The sequence below is a fragment of the Plasmodium relictum genome (assembly GCF_900005765.1).
Source record: "Plasmodium relictum strain SGS1 genome assembly, chromosome: 14".
Taxonomy (NCBI): domain Eukaryota; phylum Apicomplexa; class Aconoidasida; order Haemosporida; family Plasmodiidae; genus Plasmodium; species Plasmodium relictum.
Window position 1 is genome coordinate 2009823 of NC_041692.1, and position 26545 is coordinate 2036367.

The 26545-nt window shown below is 18.4% G+C and overlaps 7 protein-coding genes across 7 annotated transcripts; 3 read left to right on the forward strand and 4 right to left on the reverse strand.

The window, feature by feature from the left end:
* Nucleotides 1-599: 599 nt before the first annotated feature.
* On the forward strand, nt 600-2278 carry SHMT (serine hydroxymethyltransferase, putative; the record flags this gene model as incomplete). The annotated part of the gene is made up of 3 exons (XM_028679606.1): nt 600-602; nt 847-948; nt 1055-2278. 3 exons carry the CDS (start codon nt 600-602, stop codon nt 2276-2278), a joined length of 1329 nt encoding a protein of 442 aa, XP_028535303.1.
* Nucleotides 2279-3372: 1094 nt separating this feature from the next.
* On the forward strand, nt 3373-4977 carry PRELSG_1451800 (ATP synthase subunit beta, mitochondrial, putative; the record flags this gene model as incomplete). Its single annotated transcript, XM_028679607.1, has 1 exon — nt 3373-4977. One exon carries the CDS (start codon nt 3373-3375, stop codon nt 4975-4977), a length of 1605 nt encoding a protein of 534 aa, XP_028535304.1.
* Nucleotides 4978-5528: 551 nt separating this feature from the next.
* PRELSG_1451900 (conserved Plasmodium protein, unknown function) lies at nt 5529-12603 on the reverse strand (the record flags this gene model as incomplete). The annotated part of the gene is made up of 14 exons (XM_028679608.1): nt 5529-5693; nt 5774-5855; nt 5946-6099; nt 6190-6829; nt 7008-9051; nt 9142-9388; nt 9499-9868; nt 10030-10164; nt 10235-10324; nt 10413-10555; nt 10794-10944; nt 11067-11174; nt 11298-11552; nt 11641-12603. 14 exons carry the CDS (start codon nt 12601-12603, stop codon nt 5529-5531), a joined length of 5547 nt encoding a protein of 1848 aa, XP_028535305.1.
* Nucleotides 12604-13341: 738 nt separating this feature from the next.
* Nucleotides 13342-16578, reverse strand: XAB2 (pre-mRNA-splicing factor SYF1, putative; the record flags this gene model as incomplete). Its single annotated transcript, XM_028679609.1, has 4 exons — nt 13342-13477; nt 13609-13697; nt 13774-13974; nt 14086-16578. The coding sequence occupies 4 exons, from the start codon at nt 16576-16578 to the stop codon at nt 13342-13344; spliced, it is 2919 nt and encodes a 972-aa protein (XP_028535306.1).
* A 776-nt stretch (nt 16579-17354) lies between these two features.
* Nucleotides 17355-18425, forward strand: PRELSG_1452100 (vesicle transport v-SNARE protein VTI1, putative; the record flags this gene model as incomplete). The annotated part of the gene is made up of 1 exon (XM_028679610.1): nt 17355-18425. The coding sequence occupies one exon, from the start codon at nt 17355-17357 to the stop codon at nt 18423-18425; it is 1071 nt and encodes a 356-aa protein (XP_028535307.1).
* Nucleotides 18426-20661: 2236 nt separating this feature from the next.
* Nucleotides 20662-21831, reverse strand: PRELSG_1452200 (clustered-asparagine-rich protein, putative; the record flags this gene model as incomplete). Its single annotated transcript, XM_028679612.1, has 1 exon — nt 20662-21831. The coding sequence occupies one exon, from the start codon at nt 21829-21831 to the stop codon at nt 20662-20664; it is 1170 nt and encodes a 389-aa protein (XP_028535308.1).
* Nucleotides 21832-23539: 1708 nt separating this feature from the next.
* Nucleotides 23540-25954, reverse strand: PRELSG_1452300 (conserved Plasmodium protein, unknown function; the record flags this gene model as incomplete). The annotated part of the gene is made up of 1 exon (XM_028679613.1): nt 23540-25954. The coding sequence occupies one exon, from the start codon at nt 25952-25954 to the stop codon at nt 23540-23542; it is 2415 nt and encodes an 804-aa protein (XP_028535309.1).
* Nucleotides 25955-26545: the final 591 nt, after the last annotated feature.

Sequence of the window (26545 nt, forward strand, 5' to 3'; positions counted from 1 at the left end):
TTTTTTTTTTTATATATTTTTATTATATCATATTTTATATTATTTCCATTTTTTTTTTTTTTTTTTTTTTGTATGCCTATTTTTATTTAAAATTATGTGAATATTTTAACAATCCAAAGAATGAATTGAGAAAATATATTTTTTTGTTCTAGTAAAATTATTATTTCTGAAATAAAGAAAATATAGAAAAATAGATACGCACTAAATTTTGCACCAAAACTATATGGTCTTTTTTAAAAGTGCGTAAGACTTTCCTATAATATATTTTAAGAAACGGATAAAAGTGCTCTAAATTTAAATTTTATTTTATTAAAAAATTAGATAATTCACAAATTTTTTATTTTTAATACAAATATGAAATTTATGTTTAATTTTTATTTACATGAATAATAAAATTAAAACTAACATTTTTAAATAAAATTTTAGATGTATTAAGAAATTTTAAACATTATTTTAACTAATTTTTTTTATAAAAATATCCTATATGTATTTCTTATAAAATTTTATATAAATACTTTTTTCTCATATATATATATATAATAATTTTAAGAGAACAAGAAAAAAACATTGTATTCCTTTTGAATTGATTTTTAAGGAAAATGGTAATATTTATAAAATGACATAATTTTTAAAATTAATTAAAAAAAAAAAAATATTTTTATAAATTAATACAAATTTTATGCAATATGTAAGCATATAAGTAATTAAAGTAAAATATTACATAAATTAAAATTTATTTACTTTCAAAAAAAGAAAAATATAAATGTATTATAATTTTTTTTAAGTATATGCTATAATTAAAGTATATCATTACATAAAAAATTAACATTTTTATTTTGCACTTAGTTTAATGGTGATTCCTTGGAAATTATTGACAAAGAGCTATTCGATATATTGGAAGACGAACAAAAAAGACAAAAGGAAACTATAAATTTGATTGCATCAGAGGTAATATAAGAGGTAAAGATAATGTACAAATATATATATATATATATATATATATATATATATATGAAATACAAACTAAAGTTATTTCTTTACTTTCTTTTTTTAGAATTTTATTAATAAAGCAGTGCGTGAATGCTTAGGGCATCGTGTGAGTAACAAATACTCAGAAGGATATCCTCGTAAGAGATACTACGGAGGTAATGATTATATTGACAAAATAGAGGAACTATGTTATAAGAGAGCTTTAGAAGCTTATAATATAAGTGAAAACGAATGGGGTGTTAATGTTCAGGCACTTTCAGGTTCAGCAGCCAATGTTCAGGCACTGTACGGTTTAGTTGGATTAAAAGGAAAAATTTTAGGGATGCATTTATGCTCTGGTGGTCATTTAACTCATGGGTTTTTTAATGAAAAGAAAAAAGTTTCTATTACATCAGACTTATTTGAGTCAAGATTATATAAGTGTAACAGTGAAGGATATCTTGATTATGATTCTATTCGTAAAATTGCTTTAGAGTTTCGCCCAAAGGTTATTATATGTGGATATACGAGTTACCCTAGAGATATAGATTATAAAAAATTCCGAGATATATGTGATGAAGTAGATGCATACTTACTTGCAGATATTTCTCATATTTCATCCTTTGTTGCATGTAAATTATTAAATAATCCCTTTGAATACGCTGATGTTGTCACAACAACTACACATAAAACATTAAGAGGACCTAGAAGTGCACTTATTTTCTTTAATAAAAAAAGAAATCCTGGTATTGATGAAAAAATTAACAGTGCTGTATTTCCAAGTTTCCAAGGAGGACCTCATAATAATAAAATAGCTGCTGTTGCTTGTCAATTAAAAGAAGTGAATTCTGATTTTTTCAGAAAATATGCCAAACAAGTCTTATTGAACAGTAAAGCTTTATCTAAATATTTAATTGATAATAATGTAGATATAGTAACAAATGGAACTGATAATCATCTTATTTTAGTTGATTTGAGAAGATATAATATAACGGGGTCTAAACTACAAGAAGTATGTAATGCTATTAATGTTTCTTTAAATAAAAACACTATACCTAGTGATGTGGACTGTGTTTCACCAAGTGGAGTTCGTATAGGAACTCCAGCAATAACCACAAGAGGAGCTAAAGAAAAAGATATGGAATTTATTGCACAAATATTAATCAAAGCAATAAAATTAACAGCAGATTTACAACAAATATATGGAAAAAAATTAGTAGATTTTAAAAAAGGATTAGTTAACAATTCTGATATAGAAAAATTGAAAAGTGAAGTTGTTGAATGGGCAAGTCACTTACCATTACCTTAAAATCATTGCAAAAAAAAAAAAGGAAATACAATAAATTTTGTTTCTAATTAATTACTTACAAGAAATAATTATATTTCTATTTATCTATACAATTTTATATATAATTATTTATGTAATAATATATAAATAATTTTATATATATATATATCTAGAATAATTTCTCTACGAAATTAGATATATACATGTACTTATTATTTCACATAATTCGCATGTGTATATATTTCATATGCAAACGTAGAAATAGAAAAGTTATTACGAGTGAATTTTAATATATTTATATTTTTTTGTTAGTAATTTTTTTTTTTTATAATTTCAATTTATTCTAAAAATTTCAAAATAAAAAAAAATAATAATAATGATAAAAATTCTTAATAAAAAAGTTGGTATCGTTGAAAAATTTTTACCTATTTTTTTTTTTTTTTTTACACAAAATTTAAAATTATGTATGAAACAAAAATTGTTTTTATTTTTAATAAAAATTTCATAATATTTAACAAGCATGTAAGGATACAGTAAATTCATAATTTCTTTCAAAAAATAGATGAACTAATTTAGATATGAAAATAATTAATAATAGTAAAAAGAGTATTCTTAAAAAATATATAATTTATATATATTTTATTTTTAACATTTATAATTTTTTTTTTTTTTATAACACCTTTTTAACACAGTATCAAAAAAAAAAAAAAAAAAAAAAAAAAATCGAATCATGGATATATCATAATGAAAATATTAATAAAAAAAAAATCAAGGATAAAAAATATTATAAAAAAAAAAAATGTTTTTTTTTTTAAAAATAGTAAAGTATTTTGAAACAAACCAAACGCTCTTTACAAAAAAATAAAAATATATTTTTTTTTTTTAAAAAAAATAAAAAAGTTTACAAAATAAATATAATTTAATAAAAATTTTAACAAAAAAAAAAATATAATTCTACGTGAATATTATATTAGTTTTATTTGATGAGTATTTTAATAAAAAATACTATTTATAATATTGATTAGTTTAATTCTTGTTGATCATTATACTAGAAAAAGTATATTTATTTAAGAATATAATAAAAAAAAAGAAAAAAAAAAAATTCAATCACAGTAATGCATAGGTTTAGATTGTTAAAAAATTGGAATTTTAGAAAATTTGGTAGGGTAACAAGTTTCCAAAATTCCAAAATAAACTATCGTTATATTAGCAGTAATGAAAATGCTAATTTGAAAAAAAATACAAATTTAGTAAATAAAAATAATGTTGTAAGTAATAATATTAAAATAGGGAAAATATCTCAAGTAATAGGAGCTGTTGTAGATGTAGAATTTGAAGATACTCCTCCAGCTATTTTAAATGCATTGGAAGTAGAAATAGATAACAAGAAACTAATTTTGGAAGTAGCTCAACATTTAGGTAATAAGGTAGTGAGAACAATAGCTATGGATGCAACAGATGGTTTAGTAAGAGGACAGCAAGTAAAAGATAGTGGAAAGCCAATATGTGTACCTGTAGGAAAAGAAACATTAGGTAGAATTATGAATGTTATAGGAGAACCAATAGATGAATGTGGTAACATTAAAAATAAGAAGTCCTTACCTATACATAGAGATCCTCCATTATTTACCGATCAAAGTACGGAACCAGCACTTTTAATAACGGGAATCAAAGTAGTAGATCTAATAGCTCCCTATGCTAAAGGAGGTAAAATTGGTCTTTTTGGGGGAGCAGGAGTAGGAAAAACTGTATTAATTATGGAATTAATTAATAATGTTGCAAAAAAACATGGTGGTTATTCTGTTTTTGCTGGAGTAGGAGAAAGAACAAGAGAAGGAAACGATTTATATCATGAAATGATAACAACAGGAGTCATTAAAAAAAAAAAAATAGGAAATGAAGAATTTGATTTTAGTGGTTCTAAAGCTGCACTAGTATATGGACAAATGAATGAACCTCCTGGAGCTCGTGCTAGAGTTGCATTAACAGGTTTAACTGTTGCTGAATATTTTAGAGATGAAGAAAATCAAGATGTGTTATTATTTATTGATAATATTTATAGATTTACTCAAGCAGGATCAGAGGTATCTGCTTTATTAGGTCGTATTCCATCAGCTGTTGGTTACCAACCAACTTTATCTACTGATTTAGGTGCATTGCAAGAGAGAATTACAACAACTAAGAATGGATCAATTACATCTGTTCAGGCAGTATATGTGCCAGCAGATGATTTAACAGATCCTGCTCCTGCAACTACGTTTTCACATTTAGATGCAACAACAGTTTTATCAAGATCAATAGCAGAATTAGGTATATATCCTGCTGTGGATCCTTTAGATTCAACATCTCGTATGTTAACACCTGATATTGTTGGTACTGAACAATATCAAGTCGCAAGAAGTGTTCAACAAATATTGCAAGATTATAAATCTCTTCAAGATATTATTGCAATTTTAGGTATTGATGAATTATCAGAACAAGATAAGCTAACTGTTGCTAGAGCCAGAAAAGTTCAGAGATTTTTATCTCAGCCATTTGCTGTAGCTGAAGTTTTTACTGGAAAACCAGGAAGGTTTGTTGAATTAGAAGATACAATTAGTGGATTTTCTGAATTATTAAAAGGTAATTGTGATGATTTACCAGAAATGGCTTTTTATATGGTTGGTGGCCTAGACGAAGTTAAGTCAAAAGCAGTTCAAATGGCAAAACAAATATCATAATCAATGAGTATATATATATATATATATATTTTATATAAGTAATTATTTATTATGGTAAAAAAGAAATTCTTAACTCAAAAAGGAATCATTTTTTTATGTTCTCTTTCATATGCATATATAATTTTAAAATATTTACTTTTTATTTAATATATTTTTTAAATTATTAATTTTTTTTTTTTTTTAATAATAATTTCAATAAAGTTCTCAAAAAAAAAGAAAAGAAAAAAGAATAAAACTATATTCTGAATCTTATTAATTACAATTTTAAATTTATCTTACTTGAGAACGAAATAAAAATTTAATAAATATTTAATTAAAATATACTAAATTTTTTTTTTTATTTATGAAATTGATATAAAATAATATATTTTTTTTATACTTGTACGATGCACATTGTGTAGTTATAAAAAAACGACATTTCTTCTAATATATCAATATAATAAATAATTTGATTTATCTTGATAAAAAAAAAAGTGATATATATATATAATATTCTAACAAATTAAGAAATACTTAAATTCATAAAAAAATAAATTTATATATATATATTTTTAATTAGGTAAGTAATATGCATTTAACAGTTCGTTATTTTCTTTTATATATTCAACTAAATAAGTTTCCACTTTTTTCTTAATAGTATTTGTCAAAAAATTATCAGAATCATTAAAGAGTTCTTCTTTTATATACTTCTTAAAAGAGTCTACATCCTTTATATCCTATGTAAAAGAAAAAAAAATTATACAAATATGAAAATGTTAAATTTTATAAACTTAATGTTTTTTTTTTATTTTACTACCTTTAGTAACAAATTTACAGATTCTTTTATTTGAGGCAATTGGATGAATTTATTTTTTAACTTTTCTTTAAACCTTTGAAACCTATAAGCATATTTAAAAAAATAATAGAAAAAGATATATATATATATTTTTTTTTTTTTCGTGTATGTAAGGATAAATATTTTGCATTACTTATAATGAAAAATAGATTTTTCTCTTTCTTCATTTAATAAATTTAAAATATCGTAATGAGGGTTACTTTTTATATTTTTTAAAATTACATAAAAATAATTTATCGACATATTACAAAGTTTGTGCAAATTATGGAAATTCAATTTATCACAACCTATTATAACATACATGCATAAAATATGTATATATAAAATTATATTTACATAAAAATTTTATGTAATCTTTTTTTTTTTTTCTTTTATACCTAAATAAGTGAAAGAATTTATTAAATTAAAAGAATTAGTAGTAATTTTACAATAATAACCTTCAGTATCAATATTTTTTGAAATTTCAAAATATTTAACATTAAAACAATCATTTAAATATTTTTCTTCTTTTATGCTTATTTTTAATGTATCTGTACAAAATGCTACATTATATATCTCTTCCGAAAGGTTTTTTTTTTTATCATCTTTATTTTCCATTATTGATGAATCATAATATTTATATAAATCACCAACTGATGCTTGAAAATGATAGAAGTAAAAATTACATGGAAGGCAATTAAAACAAACTATAGGCATTTCAAATATTTTTAACTTTTTATAAAGTTCAATGCTATTATGAACATTTTCTATATCCTTATAGTTTTTTTCCTTTTCCTCTTTTACATTCCATTCATCATTTGTTTTTACTACTTTTTTCATTTTATCATTTTTTGAATTAAAAATATTATAAGATAAACAGCACTCATCAATAATTATTTTTAAAATTTTTTTGCTTACTAATTTCCCTACCTCATAATTGCTATAGTATTCATGATTTAAAATATTTTGTTTGCTAATTCTATACTTATTAGAAAAAGAACACAATTCACCTGCACTAAAAATATATTTATCATTAGTCTGCAAAAATAAGGAAAAAAAAAAAAAAAATACATATATATATATGTACACATTGAGAAAACTTTTTTAAAAGTAACTTTTTAACAATTTCTTTATGAATATAATGATAGTGTATATGTAATTTTTTTATATTAATTTTATCTAAAATATAATAATATCTTTATATAGGTGAGTTAACCTGAAAATTATCATTGACATAAATTTTTTCATCATAAACAATTGATGATTTATTAAGAATGTAATGCAAATGGTTATTAATATCAAATATGTATGAACACATTAATATTCTACATGGGATCAAGATGGAATTTTTACATATAAATTTATAAGTTTTAGAAATGGATTTGTCTATTTTTTTATGTTTACATAAATGCACAACAATATACTTTAAATGATTCTTCTTATTTTTTTTTATAGCTATTATTTTTCCGTATATGATTCTAATTTTCAAAAGATGGAATAAATAAAATATTTTTTTTAAAACATATTTAATATTATCAAAAATAAAATTCTTGTGGTAAAATTTTTTTTGTTCACTATTATCTAAAAACAAATAATTATTTTTTAAATGAACATTATTCTTATAATATGTTCTATCATTAAAAATATTTTCTTTTATATTTTCCTTCATATATTTTTCATCACATTTGTTACATGCATATGGAAAAATAATTATCAATTTATATGTTTTAATATTATTTTTTAAAAAAAAATTTACCATATTTAAAATATCAACATTATTACTATAAAGAATAATGTAATTAACACAATTTTTTACAATATTCATATATTTACTGTTTTTATCAAAATGTTTTTCAAGAAAAGGATCAGTAATGCTAAAAACCCCATCAATAATTCTATTTAAGATTTTGCTTTTTGAATTTATTTCACTATATTTATCTGATAAAATTTTCTTAATGCTATTCACATTTATGTTGCCATCCTTTTCATTAGATAAGTTTTTGTCTCCATTATGAAAATATGTTATGTTTTCTTTTTCTTTTTCTCTTTTCTTTTTAATAAGACTTGGGACAACTGAACTATTGCTACTTTGATTATCTTTTATTTCGTTAATTTTTTTTTTTTCTTCATATGAAACATTTTCAATATCACTTGTTTCAGTTGTTGGTAAACAACTGGATGATAAAGTTGTATAGCTTGATGAATCATGAATATCTATATTAGTATCTTCTATTTTTTTTTCTTCTATCTTATTATCATAATTTATTTTACAATTACCATTTTGTTTCTCATATTTATACGTCTTCTCCATTTCTTTTTTATTTTTTGGCTCTCCTTTGTAATAATCCTTATTATAAGCATCATCAACAGAACATAATATACTTTTTTTTGTTTTTTTATTTTCATATGTGTCAGATTCATAGGATTTACAACTAACAGAAGTATTTGATTCTTCTTCCTTTGATGAATTATTTTTAGGTTCTGTTTTAATTTTTTTTTTTTTTTTTTTTTTGTGAAAATAACTGTCAATATTTTCATTATTCTCATATTTTTCGTAATCTTTAGCTTTAACTAGAAAATCATATTTTTCGTTTTTGTATTCATTATCTTCATTTTTTTCCACAAAATTAAAATTTTTTTTTTTTCCTAACCCATAACTATTTAAATTAAAGGAATAAGTAGTAATGTCCTCTTTATCAAAGCATATGAATAAGTAATCATAATAAATAAAATTTTTATTATTTAATTCAATTTTTTTATTTTCTCTATCAATGTTATAAATATTATCATAAATTATTTTTATTCTTTCTTTTATCATTATATTTTTTAATTTTTCATACATAATTGAACTTTCAAGACTAAAATATTTTAATGAATTATTTTCTTCTGTTTTCTTTTCATGAAGATATTTATTTTTATATGATGTTATTAAAATTATATTATTAAAAAAATATTCATTATTAACTAACATTTTATAAAGTATACTTAAGCAAACATCATTTATTCCCCAAAATACTATATTATTATCTATGTTAATACATTTTTTAAAGCACATTTGTTTAGTTAATATTAAATATTTCGTATTATTTTCTTTCTCTTTTTCAACTATTTTATTATTGTCTGACTCTTCTTCATATATACTTGCTTTTTTGTATATGCTTACGCTATTATCTTTTCTATTCAAAAATTTAAAGTGATTGTAAACATCTCTATATAAATTCTCATTTAATGATATATGACAAGAGCAAGAATTTGTTAGACTGAAGAAAAAACATATATATATATATATATCAATATATATTATATATATATAATAATATATATATTTATTTATAATTGTTTAAATTTACACTAAAATGTTATGAATAATTTTTTTATCATAATATTTGAAAATAATTATAGAAGAGAAAAAGAAAAGGAGAAAGTGTTTCGTATTCTCATTGTTATTTTGTAAAATAATATTTTTAAAATCAAAAATTTTCAATTTATAATAAAAATCAATATTATTTATAATAGACCCTGATGTTATATTAATTATCCTGTCTCCACATTTGCTAACAAATATGTAATAATTAATTAAATTATAAAATTCTAATTCTATGAAAAAAAAAAAATAAATATATAAAATAAAATAAAAATTTTTAATTAAATTATATAAAATTATCTTTATTTTTAATTATTAATTTTTTTTTTTTATTTCTTATGACCTAAGAACAGGTTATTTGATGTTTGAAGTGTGTTACTATTTTGAGTTCTATTTTTACAGTATTCTTTAAGAGATAATATAATTTCATTAATTTTATATTTTTCTTTATGATTTATATTTTCTAATAATTTTTGAACATCATCTATGTCATTTAATTTCATATAGTCAGTTAAAGGTGAGAGAAATAAAGTGTATTTATTTAATATATATAATGATTCTAATGTGTTTGCTTTTCTCTTTTTTTTAACTCTATTAAAATAATTTAGTATAAAAGGTATATTTCCTCTTTCATTATTTGTTGCGATAATGTAGTCAACTTCATCGTAATATTTTTCTATTCTTAATAAAATATCTTTGCAGTGATTATAATACTAATATATTTTAAATTAATAAGAAAAAAAAAAAAATTTATAAATTATGTGCAAGTATATATAAAATAGCTTTAAATTAATATACAACTAAAATTTTAAAGATTTAACATATTATCATCAAAAAAAGAAAAATATTACTAGTTTTTATTCTTTTTAATTACTTTATCGTTTAAAATAAATAAATTTAAGGAAAAAGCATTTTTATCACTATTTCTTAGATTAATTAACCAATTAATGTGCTTATATTTACATATAAAATAATTTTTTTTTATATTTATTAGCTCATCTAGAAATAACTGTAATAGATAAGAAAAAAAAAAAATAAAAGTGAAAAAAAAAAAAAAGAATTAAAATATTCTAAAATACTTTAAACGAAACACAATCAAATATCGTTGTTTCATCTATTATAATTAATTCATATAGATCAAGGAACAAAAATAATAATATTATCTCATTCTAAAAAATATAAGAAAAAAATATATATATAAATATATAAATGTATATAATACTGTCTTATTTCTCTTAAAATGTTTTATATTTTTACTTTTTTAAAAATCTCAGGATAAATATTTTGTAATAAAAGGAAAACATCATAATAAGACAAATTTATAACTTCCTTCAAATTCTTTTCAGTTTTTTTAACACTGATTTCATGATTAAATTTTATAATATTTATTTTGCTACTATCTATAGAATAATAAAAATTAAATGTATATTAACTAACAATATTTAGAACTAAAATATATAGATATATAAGTTTTATGAAAAAAATATCAATTCTAAGAACAAAAAAAGTATATAACAATGAACAGAAAAAAATAAATATTTATATATACAATATTAGAAATATAATTAAATAGAAATCATAAGTAATACAATTAAAATCTATTGTTGCACCATTATATCAATATTTTTTTTATATTACTATTTTCGGAACCATCATCACTTTTTATTCCTTCTTTTTTTTTTTTTATCTTTTGATATATTTTTTTATATGTTTTATCATTATTAAAATTAAAATATAATTTTTCAATTTTATCGAAATTATTATAGAATTTTTCACTAACTTTTACAATCTAATTCAAAATAAAAAACACATAATATAAAGTAGTAAAATAATTTTTTTTTTTTTCTTTTATTTAGATAAAATATTTTTAAATCAACTATTATATTTATATTATTATTATTATTATAGTACATCTGAATAACTTATGTTAGCATATAAATTGATTAATTTATTTAAAAGAAAAAAATTAATATTATCAGCATCTGAATTTTTTCTGTAATTTTCATAATCATATTGTAACTGTTTAAATAAAAAAAAAAAAAAAAAAAACACATTTGTATTTTATTAAATAAATATGTATAATTATAAATGTTTATAAGTTAGCAACAGTTCATATGTAATTTTTTCATTATATTTTTATACTTTATTATAAATATTTTTTATTATGATTTTGGTATCTAAATTTCTCTTAATAAAATAATCAGCGTATATTTCTACATTTTCAATTAGTCGCTCATTTAAATATTCATAAATAATTGTCTTATTAACTTCATATCTCTTTTCTAAATCATCTAATGATTCTATTTTTATTTTCTTTAAAATAAATTGTTTAAATTCTATATACAAATATTTTTTTTTTTTTTTATTCAAATTTTTGTTTCCATTTTTATATGATTTCTACAAATTAATAATATTAAGGATATAATTTATTTTTAGTTAATTTATTTATGTAATTTTTTTTTTTTTTAAATTATGAAATACATACTAGTGATGTGGATATATCAGCGAAAAAATCATTTTTGATTAAATAATTATAATCTTTTAAGTTATATAAGTTAACTAAGATATTTATATCAATATTTTTTTTTAAGGATATGAATCCTATTATTTTTTTTTTACTATTTAAAATTGTAATTAATATATCATCGTCTGTTTTTTTCTCAATGATATCATAAATAAAGTATTGATTAGTTTCTTCTAAATTATTGTGAGAATATTTCTTAAACAATTCATGTAAATCATATATATCACTACTACAAGTTGGTCTCAAAGAAATTTTATTAACAAACGAATATTTATTTAATAAAACAATTTTTTCAAATGGAATTTTAGTATTTAAGAAGTTTTTAACATCTATTATTAATCCATTTTGAAATTTCTCATTTATTAATTTACAGTCTTCTTTTAAAAATATTAGAATGAAAACTAAATCTTCAAAAGAATGAAATAGATAGTAAAACAAGCTGTTATAATATTTTTCATTTTTACTTAATATTAAATTTATTATTAAAGTATTACTACAATTTAAGTTTGATAAAATATTATAACTTTTTATATGCAATGACAGTGAGTAATAGAATTCTAATAAATCAAAATTTTTATTTTTATTATCATGAACATTATTTAAAGACAATTCGTAGTCAAGTGAAGTTATTCCTAGAATATTTTCTTCTTTTTCATCATTGTCTTTTTTTTTTCCAAAAATGGTGATACATATAGATGAATATTGTATTATATTTATTATTTCATAATAAATCTGTTTAGAAAAATTAGAAGAGTAGTTAATTAATTGTTTTTCTTTTTTTTTTTCCTCTTCTTTTTTATTTTCTATATCTTCTTTTTCATTAATATTATTTAATGAATATACAATATACTTTTCAATGGTTTGTAATTTATCTTTTAAAAGCATTAAGTGCTTATGTTTATAAAATTTAAATATATATTCCATTTTTTCATCTTCAATTTTTTTTTCTATCTTTACTAACTTAATAAAAAAAAGGGCATATTATTAATGCGATTATGAAAAATATTTTATTTCTCTTAAAGTTTGCACTGTAATTTTTATTAACTTGATTCTATATATATATTTATATGATATTTCTGAATATAGAAAAAATAAAAAAAAAAAACTTTCATGGAAATTGAAAATATAATTTCTAATTATTTTTATTAAGACAAAATAATTTATGTTTTTTTTTTTTTTTAAATTAATATTAATAAAAAGAAAATATAGTGAATAATCTTTTTGTTTTCTTTTTATCAAATTATATGCATATTTTATCTATTTATATACCATTTAAATCAGCTATTACATTATTTTATTTATTTATCTCTTTTTTTTATTTTAAATAGTTAACGCACCGAAAATTAGTAAAAATTAAAAAAATATATAAAACAAATGCAGAAGGTTCTTTTTAAAAATTATTAAAAAAACATTAAAATATATAATAGTGAAATATTAAAAATTATATAAAGTTTAAAAAAAAAAAAAATAAATAAAAAGAACTGGCGGATTAAGCTTATTATAAAATTACTTTTTTATCTACAATTTTTTAATTATTTTCTTCAATTAAATATATATGTATATATATATTACTAAAATTTTTATCTTTCATAGTTATTTTTTTGGATTCTTATTAATTGTATTAATTATGTTTTATTAAATATTCTTTAAGTTATTTTATTTTTATTTATTTTTTAATTTTTTCTGAATCTGTTCTTCATTTTCAATCATTTCTTTTAATTTTCTTTTTGTACTTTCTATTCCATTTATGCTAGATTTTTCGTTTTTTTCTATCTCTTTAATATTATTACAAGAATTACTAAATGAAAAAAAAAGATAAAGAAAATATATATATAAAACAAAGATCTATTATTTAATAATGAAAAAGAATAATTAAAAGAAAATAAACTAAATAAAAAAAAAAAAAGCAAATTTTTATAAAAATCTTACGAAAAAATGTTTAATACACTTCTTTTGATTCTTATCATATCCCTAAATGTGTATTCATTTCCATGAAGTGCTTCGAATTCTCTCCATGCCTATAAGATAAGTAGATAAATTCATAAATATAAGTATAAATATAAGTATTATTAATAATATTCTAAATATTTTTACTTGATAAAAATCTGAATGTGCTAAAGGATTAGTAAATTGTGCTGTATATATATAAAGAGCTCTGACACGTTCATATTCATTTAACTTATATTCCATATCAATATATAACATACATATTTCTCTAGCATCATCGTCTTTTAGTATTTGAATTGCTTCTTCAAAAGCTTCTCTAGCCTTGTGTATTCCATATGATTTAGAAACCTAAAAAAAAAAAAAAAAAAGGAAATGTTCAAAAAACATTAACTTATATAAAAAAAAAAAATTAAAAATAAAAAATGTTTGATGCAAGATGTTTCATAAAAATGTGCTAACCTTAGAAATAAATATCTTATAAAATTTAATTTTATCATTTTCTTCTAAAAAGGGTATAGCTTCTTTATAAATACTTAAGGATTTTTTTAGAAATCCATAATTCTCTTCAAATATTGCATACATTAAAAAGATATATTTTGCAAATTCTTTAGGTATATAAGTCTTATTGTCCATTCCATAAATAGCTTGCTTAAATAATTCACGTACATACGAAATATTTTTATCTTTGTACCTCTCAATATATTTATTAATATAATTAACATAAATTGGATATATATATGGATAGTGAAAAATAGAAATAGCTTTTTCATAAATTTTAAAACATTCATTAAAATATTTTTGTTCATAAAGATAATTAGAAAAAGATAAAACCATTTTAACAGTAATGCTTTTAGAATGATATAAAAGATCAAACATATTTAAAGATGTTTCAACAGTACCGAAATTTATTTCCATATCTAATATTAAACATACTAATTTGATAGAGTTTAATAAATTAAAATTTGTATACATTTTTTCATTAAGATTATTTAATGTTTGTTCATTTTTTTTTTGTAAACCTTTTGCATAAGAATCTCTACTAATATCAATAGATAATCTTGCTATATTTAATGCCTCTTTATAATTTTTTTGAAGTAATTCTAGTTCTATCCAAGAACAAAAAATACTAGCTAATTCATTTAAATTCTTAAAATTTTTTTCTTTTATTGCTCTGAGAAATACTTTTTTTGATTCATCATAATTGTTATTGTTATAATGGAAATATGCATAACTGATATATATATCACTTAGTTTTCCAGAATAATCATTATCTTCAAAATATTTTAAACATTTATTAAATAAATCAACTTTTTCATCCTTATCCTCTATAGCATCTATTTTACTTAACCAAATATATACATTATTTTTATTATTCTTTAGCTTAATGTCGGCTATAAAAATTTTTCTTTTATCAAGCAAATAATTTATTTTTTCTATATATAAATCAATCACAAAATTTTCATCAATCTTTTTTGATTTTTGTAATTCTTTATCATTTGATGAAGCAGAAATATGCATTTTCTTACCATCATTTTCATTTTCATCTTCATTTTCTTCATCTTCATTTTCTTCATCTTCATTTTCTTCATCTTCATTTTCTTCATCTTCATCTTTATCTTCATTTTCTTCATCTTCATCTTCATCTTTATCTTCATTTTCTTCATCTTCATATTCATCTTCTTCCTCATTCTCCACATTCCTTTCTTTCTTTTTTCTCTTTTCTTGTTCATCTATTTTTAAATCTATTAATATTTTTAACGTTTCAATATAATTTTCAAAAAGATTAGAAAAATCATTTACAGTGTAACATTCAGATATTCCCTCTTCGTATATATCCATTGCTTTATTCCATCTTCCTTCATAAACATAATTATTAGCTAATAGTATATATATAGAAGTTATATTTTCATAATTTTTCAAAATATTTAAATTTTTTCTTAATATTTCTATAACATCATTATTTAATACTTTAGTAGTACTAATTAAATTAAAAATTTCTTTATATAAATCATACTTTGATTTATTTCCTAATTCTAAGGTATCTTCGCAATTTAGTATATAAAAAAAAGTGCTCAAAGCATGCTTATACATTTTATATTTAACATAATGATTAAATAGCAAAATTATATGTTCAGGATAAATTGTTACATATCTTTTAATATATTCATAATTAATTAATTTATTCTCAATTTTTTCATTATATTTTAATTGATAATACCAAATATCTTCTTGCTGATTTAAAAAAACATTCTGCAAAGAGCGGTTAAATATTTCCCTTATTTTTTGAATATCTCTTTGTATAAATAAAAATTGGATATACATAATATATATAGATTTAAAATGATACATATATAAAAGGCATTTATCAAATATTGAATTAATTCTTTTATATTCTCTTTTATTATCATAATATATATCTGTTATCATTTCTATGTTGTCTTTCAGATAACTGTACCAAATTTTAAAACTAAATGGAAAATATTTTAAAATAATTTCATATATTTTAAATAAATAATACTTATTCATATTAAAACTTTTGAAATTCTCTTCTTTTAAAGAATTATCACAATTCTCATTTATATCATTTTCCTTGTTACTTCTATTTCTTTTATTTATTATCTCTGTTATGCAATAATCAATTATATTTTTACTAGTTTCTAATATATTGATATCATCATTTTTTAAATGTATATCATAAAAATTTAAAACATACAAGTTATTTTCATTTTTTATATTTTTTTCTTTAAATTTATTTATATATAAAAATAAATATTTCGTAGATATTTTTTCTATATTATTTTTTATATCTAAATCTATATTTTTTACATAGCTGTCATTTTCAGTATTTCCATTATCAACTAAGTCATTTTTTTCGCAAAATTTTTTTTGATTACATGTAATTTCTTCATTAAATAAGTCATCACAACCATATAACTCTTCGTACAATTCCATTATTATACTTTTTTTTTTCTTTTTTTTTGTTCGTTTTTTTTTCTTTTTTTCATTTCATATTGCTTATGTATTTTTTTTTATCATTTCGAATATTTATTTATACTTAAGAAAATATTTTTATCTTTTTTAAATATATTAGATCTCTCACTTCAAATAAAAAAAAAAAAAGGAAAAAGGAAAAAGGAAAAAGAAAGAAGAAAAAAGTAAGGAAAAGAAAAGAAAAGAAAACTTTTATTTACCACTAAGATTTTTTAATAGTACATGTTTTACTTTTGTATATTTTTTCTTTTTTTACATAACGCTCCGTTTAAAAATGCTTTTTATTTTTGATTAAAACAACTTATGTATATTAAGATACTAATTAAAAAAAAAGAAAAAAAAAAATTTTTTTTACATTTATTTTTTTTTATTAATTTAAATTAAGAAAATATTTTATAAATAAATAAAAGAAAAAATGTAAAAAAATAAAATGTAAAAGCTTCCATTTAATTTTTTTTTTTTTTAATTTAAATTATACTTTATAACACAATTTGATAAAAACATTTTTATATTACTAAAAAAAAAAGTTAAAAGAAGAAAATTATTCTTTTTAATAAGAAAATGCTTTTTATTATATATATGTAACAAATATTATATATTTAATTTTAAAAGAAATTATAAAGTAATTTTCTTTTTCTTTTTTTTTTTTTTGTTGAGTATTTTATATTTTTAAATTATTTTTTTTTCTTTTCATTTATATATATACATATTTTTCTTTTAAAAAAAAATTAATAAAAATGTCGGATGCTTTGTATAATGATTATAAAAACAATTATTATGAATATATGAAGACTGTGCTATATACTGAGAAAATAATAAATGATAATAATTCAGATCAAAATAAACTATTAAATATTTATGAAAAAGCAATAAAAAGTGCTGAAAATATGTATAAGCGAATGCAGTTAGAAGTAGAAACTAATTCTATGATAGAAAATGCGCATAATGAATTAAACAATATGCATAATGAAATATCAGAATGTAAAAAAAAATTAAGAAAGCTAAAAGAAGAAATTATGAAAAAAGATCAAAGAAATAATGAATTTAACAATTGTGATGATCGTATATTATTACTTAGTGATGTAGATTTATTGGAAAAAGGTGATGTTTATATAAATCAGTCAAAAATATTATTGGATAATACTGAATATATTAGTAATGATGTTATGAAAAATTTAAATAAACAAAGAGAGTGTATTAAAAAGAATATATCAAATATCTCTTTTGTTTCGGATAAATTAAATGAAGCAAAAAATATTATGAAAAATTTAAAAAACAAGGAATTATTAAATAAATATAGATTATATATTATTTTTTTTTTTATATTTCTAACTTTTTTTCTAATAACTTGTGTAAAATATAATAGATACACAAAAAACGATAGTAATTCTAATATTCAACAAAATAGCAATACATTGATAGATTTTGTGAATAATCAAGAAATAAATAATTTAGATAATGAGAATACCAATAATTTAATGAACAAATTAAATAACGTAAATAAAAATAATAGTATAATATATGATTTTGTAGAAAAAAATAAAAATAATGAGAAATCTATAAATAGTAAAAGTACTCATGAATTTTCATTTAAAACAAGTAATGAAGAAGATCACTTTAATGATAATAAAAATAGAAATGATGATGGAGATGAACTTAATAACGTAAATGAGAATGAAGATGGGAATGGAAACCAAAACAAAGATGAAAATGGAAATATTAATGATGATAAAAGTTATAATGAAAATAATAACAAAATTAGTAATCTAGACGGAAATAAAAATGGAATTAAGATTGAATATATATAATAGCATAAGGAATATTAATAATATAACTGATATATTTGTAAAAGAGATTAATAGCATCTTAACAAAAAAGGGGATAAAAAAATATATATGAAATAACTATTTTAGTTATATTTAATTAATTTTAATTTTTATTTTTGTTTATTCTTTTATTATTTATTTTTTTTTTTTTTTTTTGTAAATTTTGTGTAATAATATGTATCGCATTTTACTTTTTTTTTTTCAATATAAATACTAATTGTATATAAATATTGTATAAAAACAAGTATTTGTCTTATTTTTTATTTTTAATATTTTTATGTAGAATTTGTTATAAAAAAAATAAAGGAAGTAAACAAACTATACATTCATTACATATTTATATATAAGTTTATGCATTTACAATTTTTTTGAGGTAGGATTAATGAAGAGGTTTTTTTTAATTAGAACAAACGTTTTTTTTAGTATTTTTACTTTCTTATTTTATTATTGTTTAATTTAATTTCTTTTATTTTTTATTTTTATTTTATTTTTTTTTTTCGTTTTATTCCGTTTTACTTTTATTACTGCATTTTATATTACTCTCTTCTGCTTTGCTTAATTTTTTTTTTTCTTTAAAATATTTGCCTTATATAATCGGCGCTTAATAAAGATATGAATTTATTTTATATAATCTTCTTTTTAACTAATAATTCATATTTTAAAACATTTTTATATTATTCTGTTACTATTATTATTATTATTTTTTTTTTTCATTTTTCTTTAAATTATTTTAAAAAAATAACTTAGTATTTCTAATAAATAGAGTGCATTATATTTCAATTATACATACTATTTTTTCCTGAAAATGTGATTTTTTTGTTATTATTTTAAAATTTTCAGTTTAAAAAAATTAACCGCAAAAAATTATATTTTTAATTATTAACAATACCATATTGTATAATATTAGAAAGACAATTAAAAAGGAAGAAAATTTTTTTGTAAATTTATTTTAAAATTTGTTATGAAAAGCTAAAAAAAAACTGTTCTACATTCTCATAATACATATTATATATATATATATATAGAAAAGTGATAATTCTCATATAGTTTCATTTATTAAAAAAATATTACTCATATTATCTCTTTAATATGCTTATTAAATATTAAAATAAAATGAAAGAAAAAAAAAATATATATATAAATTAATGATTTACATACTTATATCTCTCTAATATATTAGAAAAAAAAAAAAAAAAAATATAAATATATAAGCATATTACTATTCTATAATGTATTAAAAAAAAAGAAAAAACAAATATGAAAAAGAAATTTATATATATATATATATATATTCTATACATTTTTACATATATGTTGAATGAAAATATATATGTATTTTTACTTATTTATTTTTTAAAATAAACAAATTTTAATTTGCTATTATTCATTTTTTATTTTTAGGATGTATTCACACTTGTGCTCTTTAATTATGATATATATTTATGAAAAAAAAAAATATATATAATATTATTACATAAAATACAATAATGTGGTAGTCATATTTTTTCATAAAAATTCAATATTTTCAAATATATTTATATTTTTCTTTAATTCAAATAATATACACATTTTAAATGATAGCTATTCCTATTAAAAAAAAAAAACATATATATAAATATATATATATATATATATATTTGATAAACTTTAAATCTTTCTTCAATAATATGCATATCTTCTCTTATTATGTATATATATTTGTCACAAATTAATTATAATATAAAAATATGTATTTATATATGATGACAAAAATAATCATAAATAAAATAATACTTATAAAAAAACATGATAAATATATGTTTTATACAATATGGAAATTTATAATAAATATTTTAAATAATATAAATTACATATGTAAAAGATTTTATATTACTTAAAAAAAAATTAATATTTTTATATTTTTTTTTAAATAAAATATTTATATTATTATTAAAACTATATTCATTAAATTTTTTTTTTATATATATTTTTATTTTAGTCATATAGACATACATATATAATTAACTATGCATTATTTAATTTTTTTTTTAATTTACATACATATATAGACATAATATTCTATTTCTGTTAATATTACTTTTTTGTATTTCATTTTTATTATTATTTTTTTTTCTTTTTATTTATTTATATATATATATTTTTTTTTTTTTTTTGGATTTATGTAATTTTTTTTATTTCTTTATTTTTTTTGTATTTTTTTATAATTTCCTTTTTTTTTCTAAGCTTGTACTTTTTCCATTGCTTCTCCTTTTTTCAGTTGAACTTTTAAATATTTGTTATTAACATAATAACCATTCATAAATTGAATAGCATGATGTGCACTCATGATGTTATCATAACTAACAAAACCAAATCCTGAATTTCTTCCTGTATTATCTCTTTGAATTTTTGATGATATTATATTTCCGAAACAACAGAAATGCTGAAATAAGTCTAAATCACTCCATTCACTAGGTATGTGAAAAATAAATAAGTTACTTCCATTTGGTCCATTCTGCTTTGTTTTTTCATTATTATTATATTGAAAAAGTTTATTGGGGTGTATTGGTTTATTCCATTGACTATGTTTTGTTAAATTGTTGTAATAAAATGTATTATTATTTTTATCTTTATATATCTCCCACAAGCTTAAGCCTTCTGTGTTTTCATTTTCATCCAATGAATTATCGTTAGTTTGATACATACTAACATTACTAGTGTTAGATATTTGAGTATTATTTTGCCTAAATAATGCATTATTATTAGTAGAAGTATTGGTAGGTGGTATTTCATTTTCTCTAATCATTTCATTCAAATTTTTAGTGCTATTATAATTATTGTTGTTAAACATAAAATTATTTTGATTCATCAGTGGATTATTCACCTGGTTGTTCATATTCATATTAATCATATTATTTGTATTTTTGTTTTTAACAGTTCTATTCATAAAATTATTTGGGGTATTATTATTATTATTATTATAAAAATTGTAATTATTCATATTATTACTAAAATTCTCATTATTAAAATTATTTTGATAATTGTTTGGAAAATTTGCATTCATATTATTTTTGTGAAAAAAATTATTATTAACATTAGGAACAGCAAACTTTGCTTCAATACTTCTTTCTTCACCAGTTGTGTCAATTAAACTTTTAATATTTTTCAAAACATTTAACGCTTCTTCATGTGTATTAAAAGTAATCAAAGCTGTATTATATATTTTCTTATTTGTAAAATTATTCATTTGCTTTTTATTTTTATTAAAATAACAAATATCTTTTATATATCCAACATTTCCCAATAATGATCTTAAATGTACATCAGTTATATGAGGTGGTATATTCTGAATATGAAGTCGAGTATTCAATACTCCATCGATTGTTGAATTTAAAATTTCACTACTCATTGTATTAATAATTTTTTTAAATTAAAATTTATTTAAATTTTCAAATGTATCTATTTTTTTAAATATTTTGAAAATGAAGAATAACTAATTTATGTTTTAAATATATATATATATATATATATATATATCAAAAAAAAAAAATTTTTAGAAAAAGGAGTAAATAAAATAAATATAAAAAATAGGTAAAAATAAAGGGAGGGAAAAAAATGAAAAAAAAAAAAAAAAAGAAAAAGAAAAAGAGAAAAAGAAAAAGAAAAAAGAAAAAAAAAGAAAAGAAAAGAAATAAGTAAAAAAGAAAAATAGAACATAAAAAGATAAAAAAAAAAAAGTAAAAAATAAAATAAGATTGATAAAAAGAAAAAACATAAAAAAAAAAAAAAAAAGGAAGCAAAATAAAAAAAATGGGATAAAAAAAAAAAAAATTTATGAAAAAAAAAGAATTAAAAACGATAAAAAAAAAATTTTAAAAATAAGGGCGATCCAATATGATACAAAAATTTTGAATGAAAAAGTACATGAAAATTTTTTTGGAAAAAAATACTTTATTTCATTAATAAAAAAAAAAAATAGTGCTAAAAAAATAAAAAAAAAAAAAAAAAAAATTTAGTTTTAGGTTATTCACATAAAAAAAAAGAAATTTTTATTATGAAATTTTTTAGTTATATTAAAAAAATATACAGATATACATATATATATATATATATTTTGAAAATTATAACGCAAAAATATAGTAAAAAACTTTGAAAAGAAAAATAGAAAGAAAAATTCATCATAAACGTATAATAATTTTGAGAAATATATATTAAAATGTATCATTTTAAGCAATTGAAACATTTTGAAAAAAAGAAAAATTTCTACAATTAATTACATATACAAAATAATAATAAAAATTTTTTTTATTAATTCTACTTAATATATTAAAAAAAGTAAAATAATATAATAATTTAAAAAAAGAGAAAAATATTTTTACACTTAGTAAATTTTAAAGAATTTAAGTTATTGTATTTTATCTATATAAGTCATTAAATTCTTTATGTTAAATATATATATATACAAAATTTTTCTACAAATAAAATTTTTAAATTTAATTATTCTTTTAAAATACATAGATAAACAAATATTTATTTTTATTTTCTTATTTTTTTGCAATATAATTATAATTTATTATTACTAATTATGTACACATATAAATGTTTTAGATTAGTTTAAAGAATCTTAATAAATCATTATTTTTCTTTTAACAGTTATGTTTTTCACATTTTATTTTTAAAAATATTAATGGACTAATTTTTTTTTTAATTTTATGAATATTATCAAAAATTATGCATATATGAGTTCAAGTACTTGACATATATATGCTTTTATATAATTATTAAAAAAAATGTTTTCTTTAATCTGTCTACTAAGAACTTAAAGTATTTTAAAATATTTTTACAATATTTTAAAACATGATTAAAAAGAATTATTTTTATTTAAAATTATTTCGTAATCAGAAATACTTCTAAATATTTGGCGGTTAATTTAAAAATTTTTTAGTTATAGCTCAAATTATTTTTTTTTAATTATAATTTATCATTAGAAATTATTATATTAATAACAGAAAAAAAAAAAAAAAAAAATCATGTACTTTTATTTTTAAACATAAAATGAATTAATGAAAAAAAAAATAAAATAAAATATGATAAAATAAAAGCATATTTAGCCTTAATTATGTATTTTTTATTTTTTTTGATTTTAGTGTATTTTCGGTTGCCATAATAATACCTTGAATATTGTTAACATTAAAAAAAGAAATATCTGAAATATTCTCATTTACTTTTTTAATGACATATGAAATATTTTCATTTATAGCTTGTTTAAAATTCCATACAACATAAAAATTTTGTGATAAAGTAAAAATAAATGAATTATCATGATTTATAATACTCTTAATAAATTTATAATCACCAAGACTATAAGTGAAAACATCAACATAATGAATTTGCAAAAGAATTTTCTTTTGTTTCGTTCTATCACATTTTTTAATAACTGTCTCAAAGAGAGTATTATTTTCAATAAGATTCTCACATATTATTACATTTTTTTGACAAGTAACAATTGAATATATACCATCTAACGACGCAGTTAAATGAACAATATCATTAGCACAAAAAACAACGTTCTTACTTTTTTTGATTACATTACTTTTATTTAATTTTCCATCATAATATTTTAATTCTCCTTGTGAATTTGTTAAAATTATTCTCCCTTTTTCATCCATACTGGCATGTTCAATATTAGATGCATTTTTACTATACTGTAATAAGTTCTGTATACATGACTTCATTCTTGTATCAATATAATATAAACTATTTTTATTATAACCACAATAAATATTCTCTTCCTTTTTTAATAATTTTACTATTGGTATATATTCTGTATTCCATTTTTCTACAATTTTCTCTGTGTTTACATCTATCATAAATAAATTATTTTCATTTTTTTCATCAAGGAATATCATTTTACTTCCTTCATTATCATTAACATGAAAATTTTTTGGTATACATTTTTCATTTTTATACTGAAATAAATTTTTATTAGAATTATATATTCTTCTCTCTTTTCCATATTCATCAAATTTGTATATATTTAGGTCATTATTTATATTATCAAAATTAATTATATTATTTTCCCTTTTTTCATTTTTATTCATTAATCTTTTGGCTCTTTGAGGTATATAATTTTGTCTTAGAACAAAAGAAAACTTTCCGGTTGTACTTAAATATTTATATTTCATATCAGAACTATCCTCTTCATTTAAATCATCACTTCCTTCTGAATCTGATAATAACATACATTTATCTTTTTTATTTGTATCATTATCTGACTCGTAATCCTTTTTTCCTTCATTATTATTATTATTATGACACTTTATGTGTGTATCAATATAATCTTGCTTTATGCTTACAACATCATTTTTAAAATCATATCTATATATTAGTATTTTCTTAATATAATCAATTAGTATGATATCTGAATCAAGAATAATCAATGTTTTTTCATTCCATTTATTTAATTTTAATGATATATTATCCTCCTCTTCTTTTTTATCTCTTGAATTATTACTGACTTCGTTTTTTTGCTCCTTTAATTTATCATTTTCATTTTTAATTTTAATATTATCAGCTTCTTCTATTTTTTTATCTAAAATTGAGAGATCATCGTCTAGAATATGTTCCCCATTTTCTGTTATAGAATTATTATTCATTAAATATATTTCATCAGAATCTTTACTATTTTGATTACTTAATTTATTTTGCATATTTTTTTTTTTTTTTTTTTCTCTATTGTTATCATTATTTATAAAATATTTTTTATAATTGTCACCATCAGGATATAGCGTTTTATATTCTATGAACTTAAAAAAATTTTTAAATAGATATTTTTTTGCATGAATTCCAACAGAGTCGCTACTCAAATAAATATCATTAAATGAATTTAAAATATATATTAAAAATATTTTATTCCTTTTATATAATTCTTTTATGTTTTCTATAGTGAATTCTTTGTAATATTTTTCACTTTCTACATCTTTTATTTTCTCTTTTATTTTTCTACTTTCTATTTTTTCAGTAATATTACTTTCATTTAATAATGCATCTTCCTCATTTTCCTCATTTACTTCTTCTCTATTTGACTTTACAATTATTAGCAAATGCTCACATTTAGAAGTATTAAATATTAAAATACCATAATAATTTTTTTTATACAATACTTTATTTGGTTCTTTATATTTATATAAACTGACATTTTTATATAAGATAATATTTCCTTTTATATATGAAAACATAATATATTTATAAAAATAATGCATATTACTAATGTCTGAAAAAACTAAACCATATTCTTCAACTACATTATGAAGTAAATATTTAAATTGGCACATATCCAGTTCATGATATTTAAAATCATGGATATTATCTTCATAAAATATATATTTTTTTGAATTATTGTAAATTAATATTTCGTTTTTTTTAATATATAACTTTGCATCTAGTAAAAGAGGTGTTGACTCTTCATTTTTTAATACATACAAATCTGTTTCAAACTCAATTTTTTTTTTAAAAAATTTATTAAAAATCATTTTTAAAAAAAGGAAAATAAAAAAAAATATTATAAAAGGTTATGTATTTAAAATATGATATATGTATGTCTTTATAAATTTTTTCTTTTCTCTTTTTAACTTGTAATAATTATAAAATAAAATTCGAAAGAATATATAGTATTGTAAAATAGGAAAAAAAAAAATAAAATAAAGAAGTAATTATAAGATACATAAAAACTATGAAAACATTAATATCATAAAAGAAATATGAATCATTTTAAAAAAAATAAGAATACTTCAAAAGTTAATAAAAAAATAATTATATATTTGGTATTAATTAAAAAAAAAAAAAAGAAAAATATAATTTTTACAAATGAAAAAAAGAGGAAATTTTAAAGTTCACAAAATTGGGTTCAGGTTAATTAAATACTATTATAAAAAAACAAAAAAAAAATATTCTGAATTATGCAATAAATTAGTATGGTGTTTTTACTTTATGCTTTTTCTTAAATATATATAAAGAAAAAATATTCTTTCAATTATTTAAATTTATAACTTTGAATTATTCTTTATGCTACCATTAAAAAAAAAAAAAAAAATCGTAGAAATTTTTAAAATATACCTAAAAAG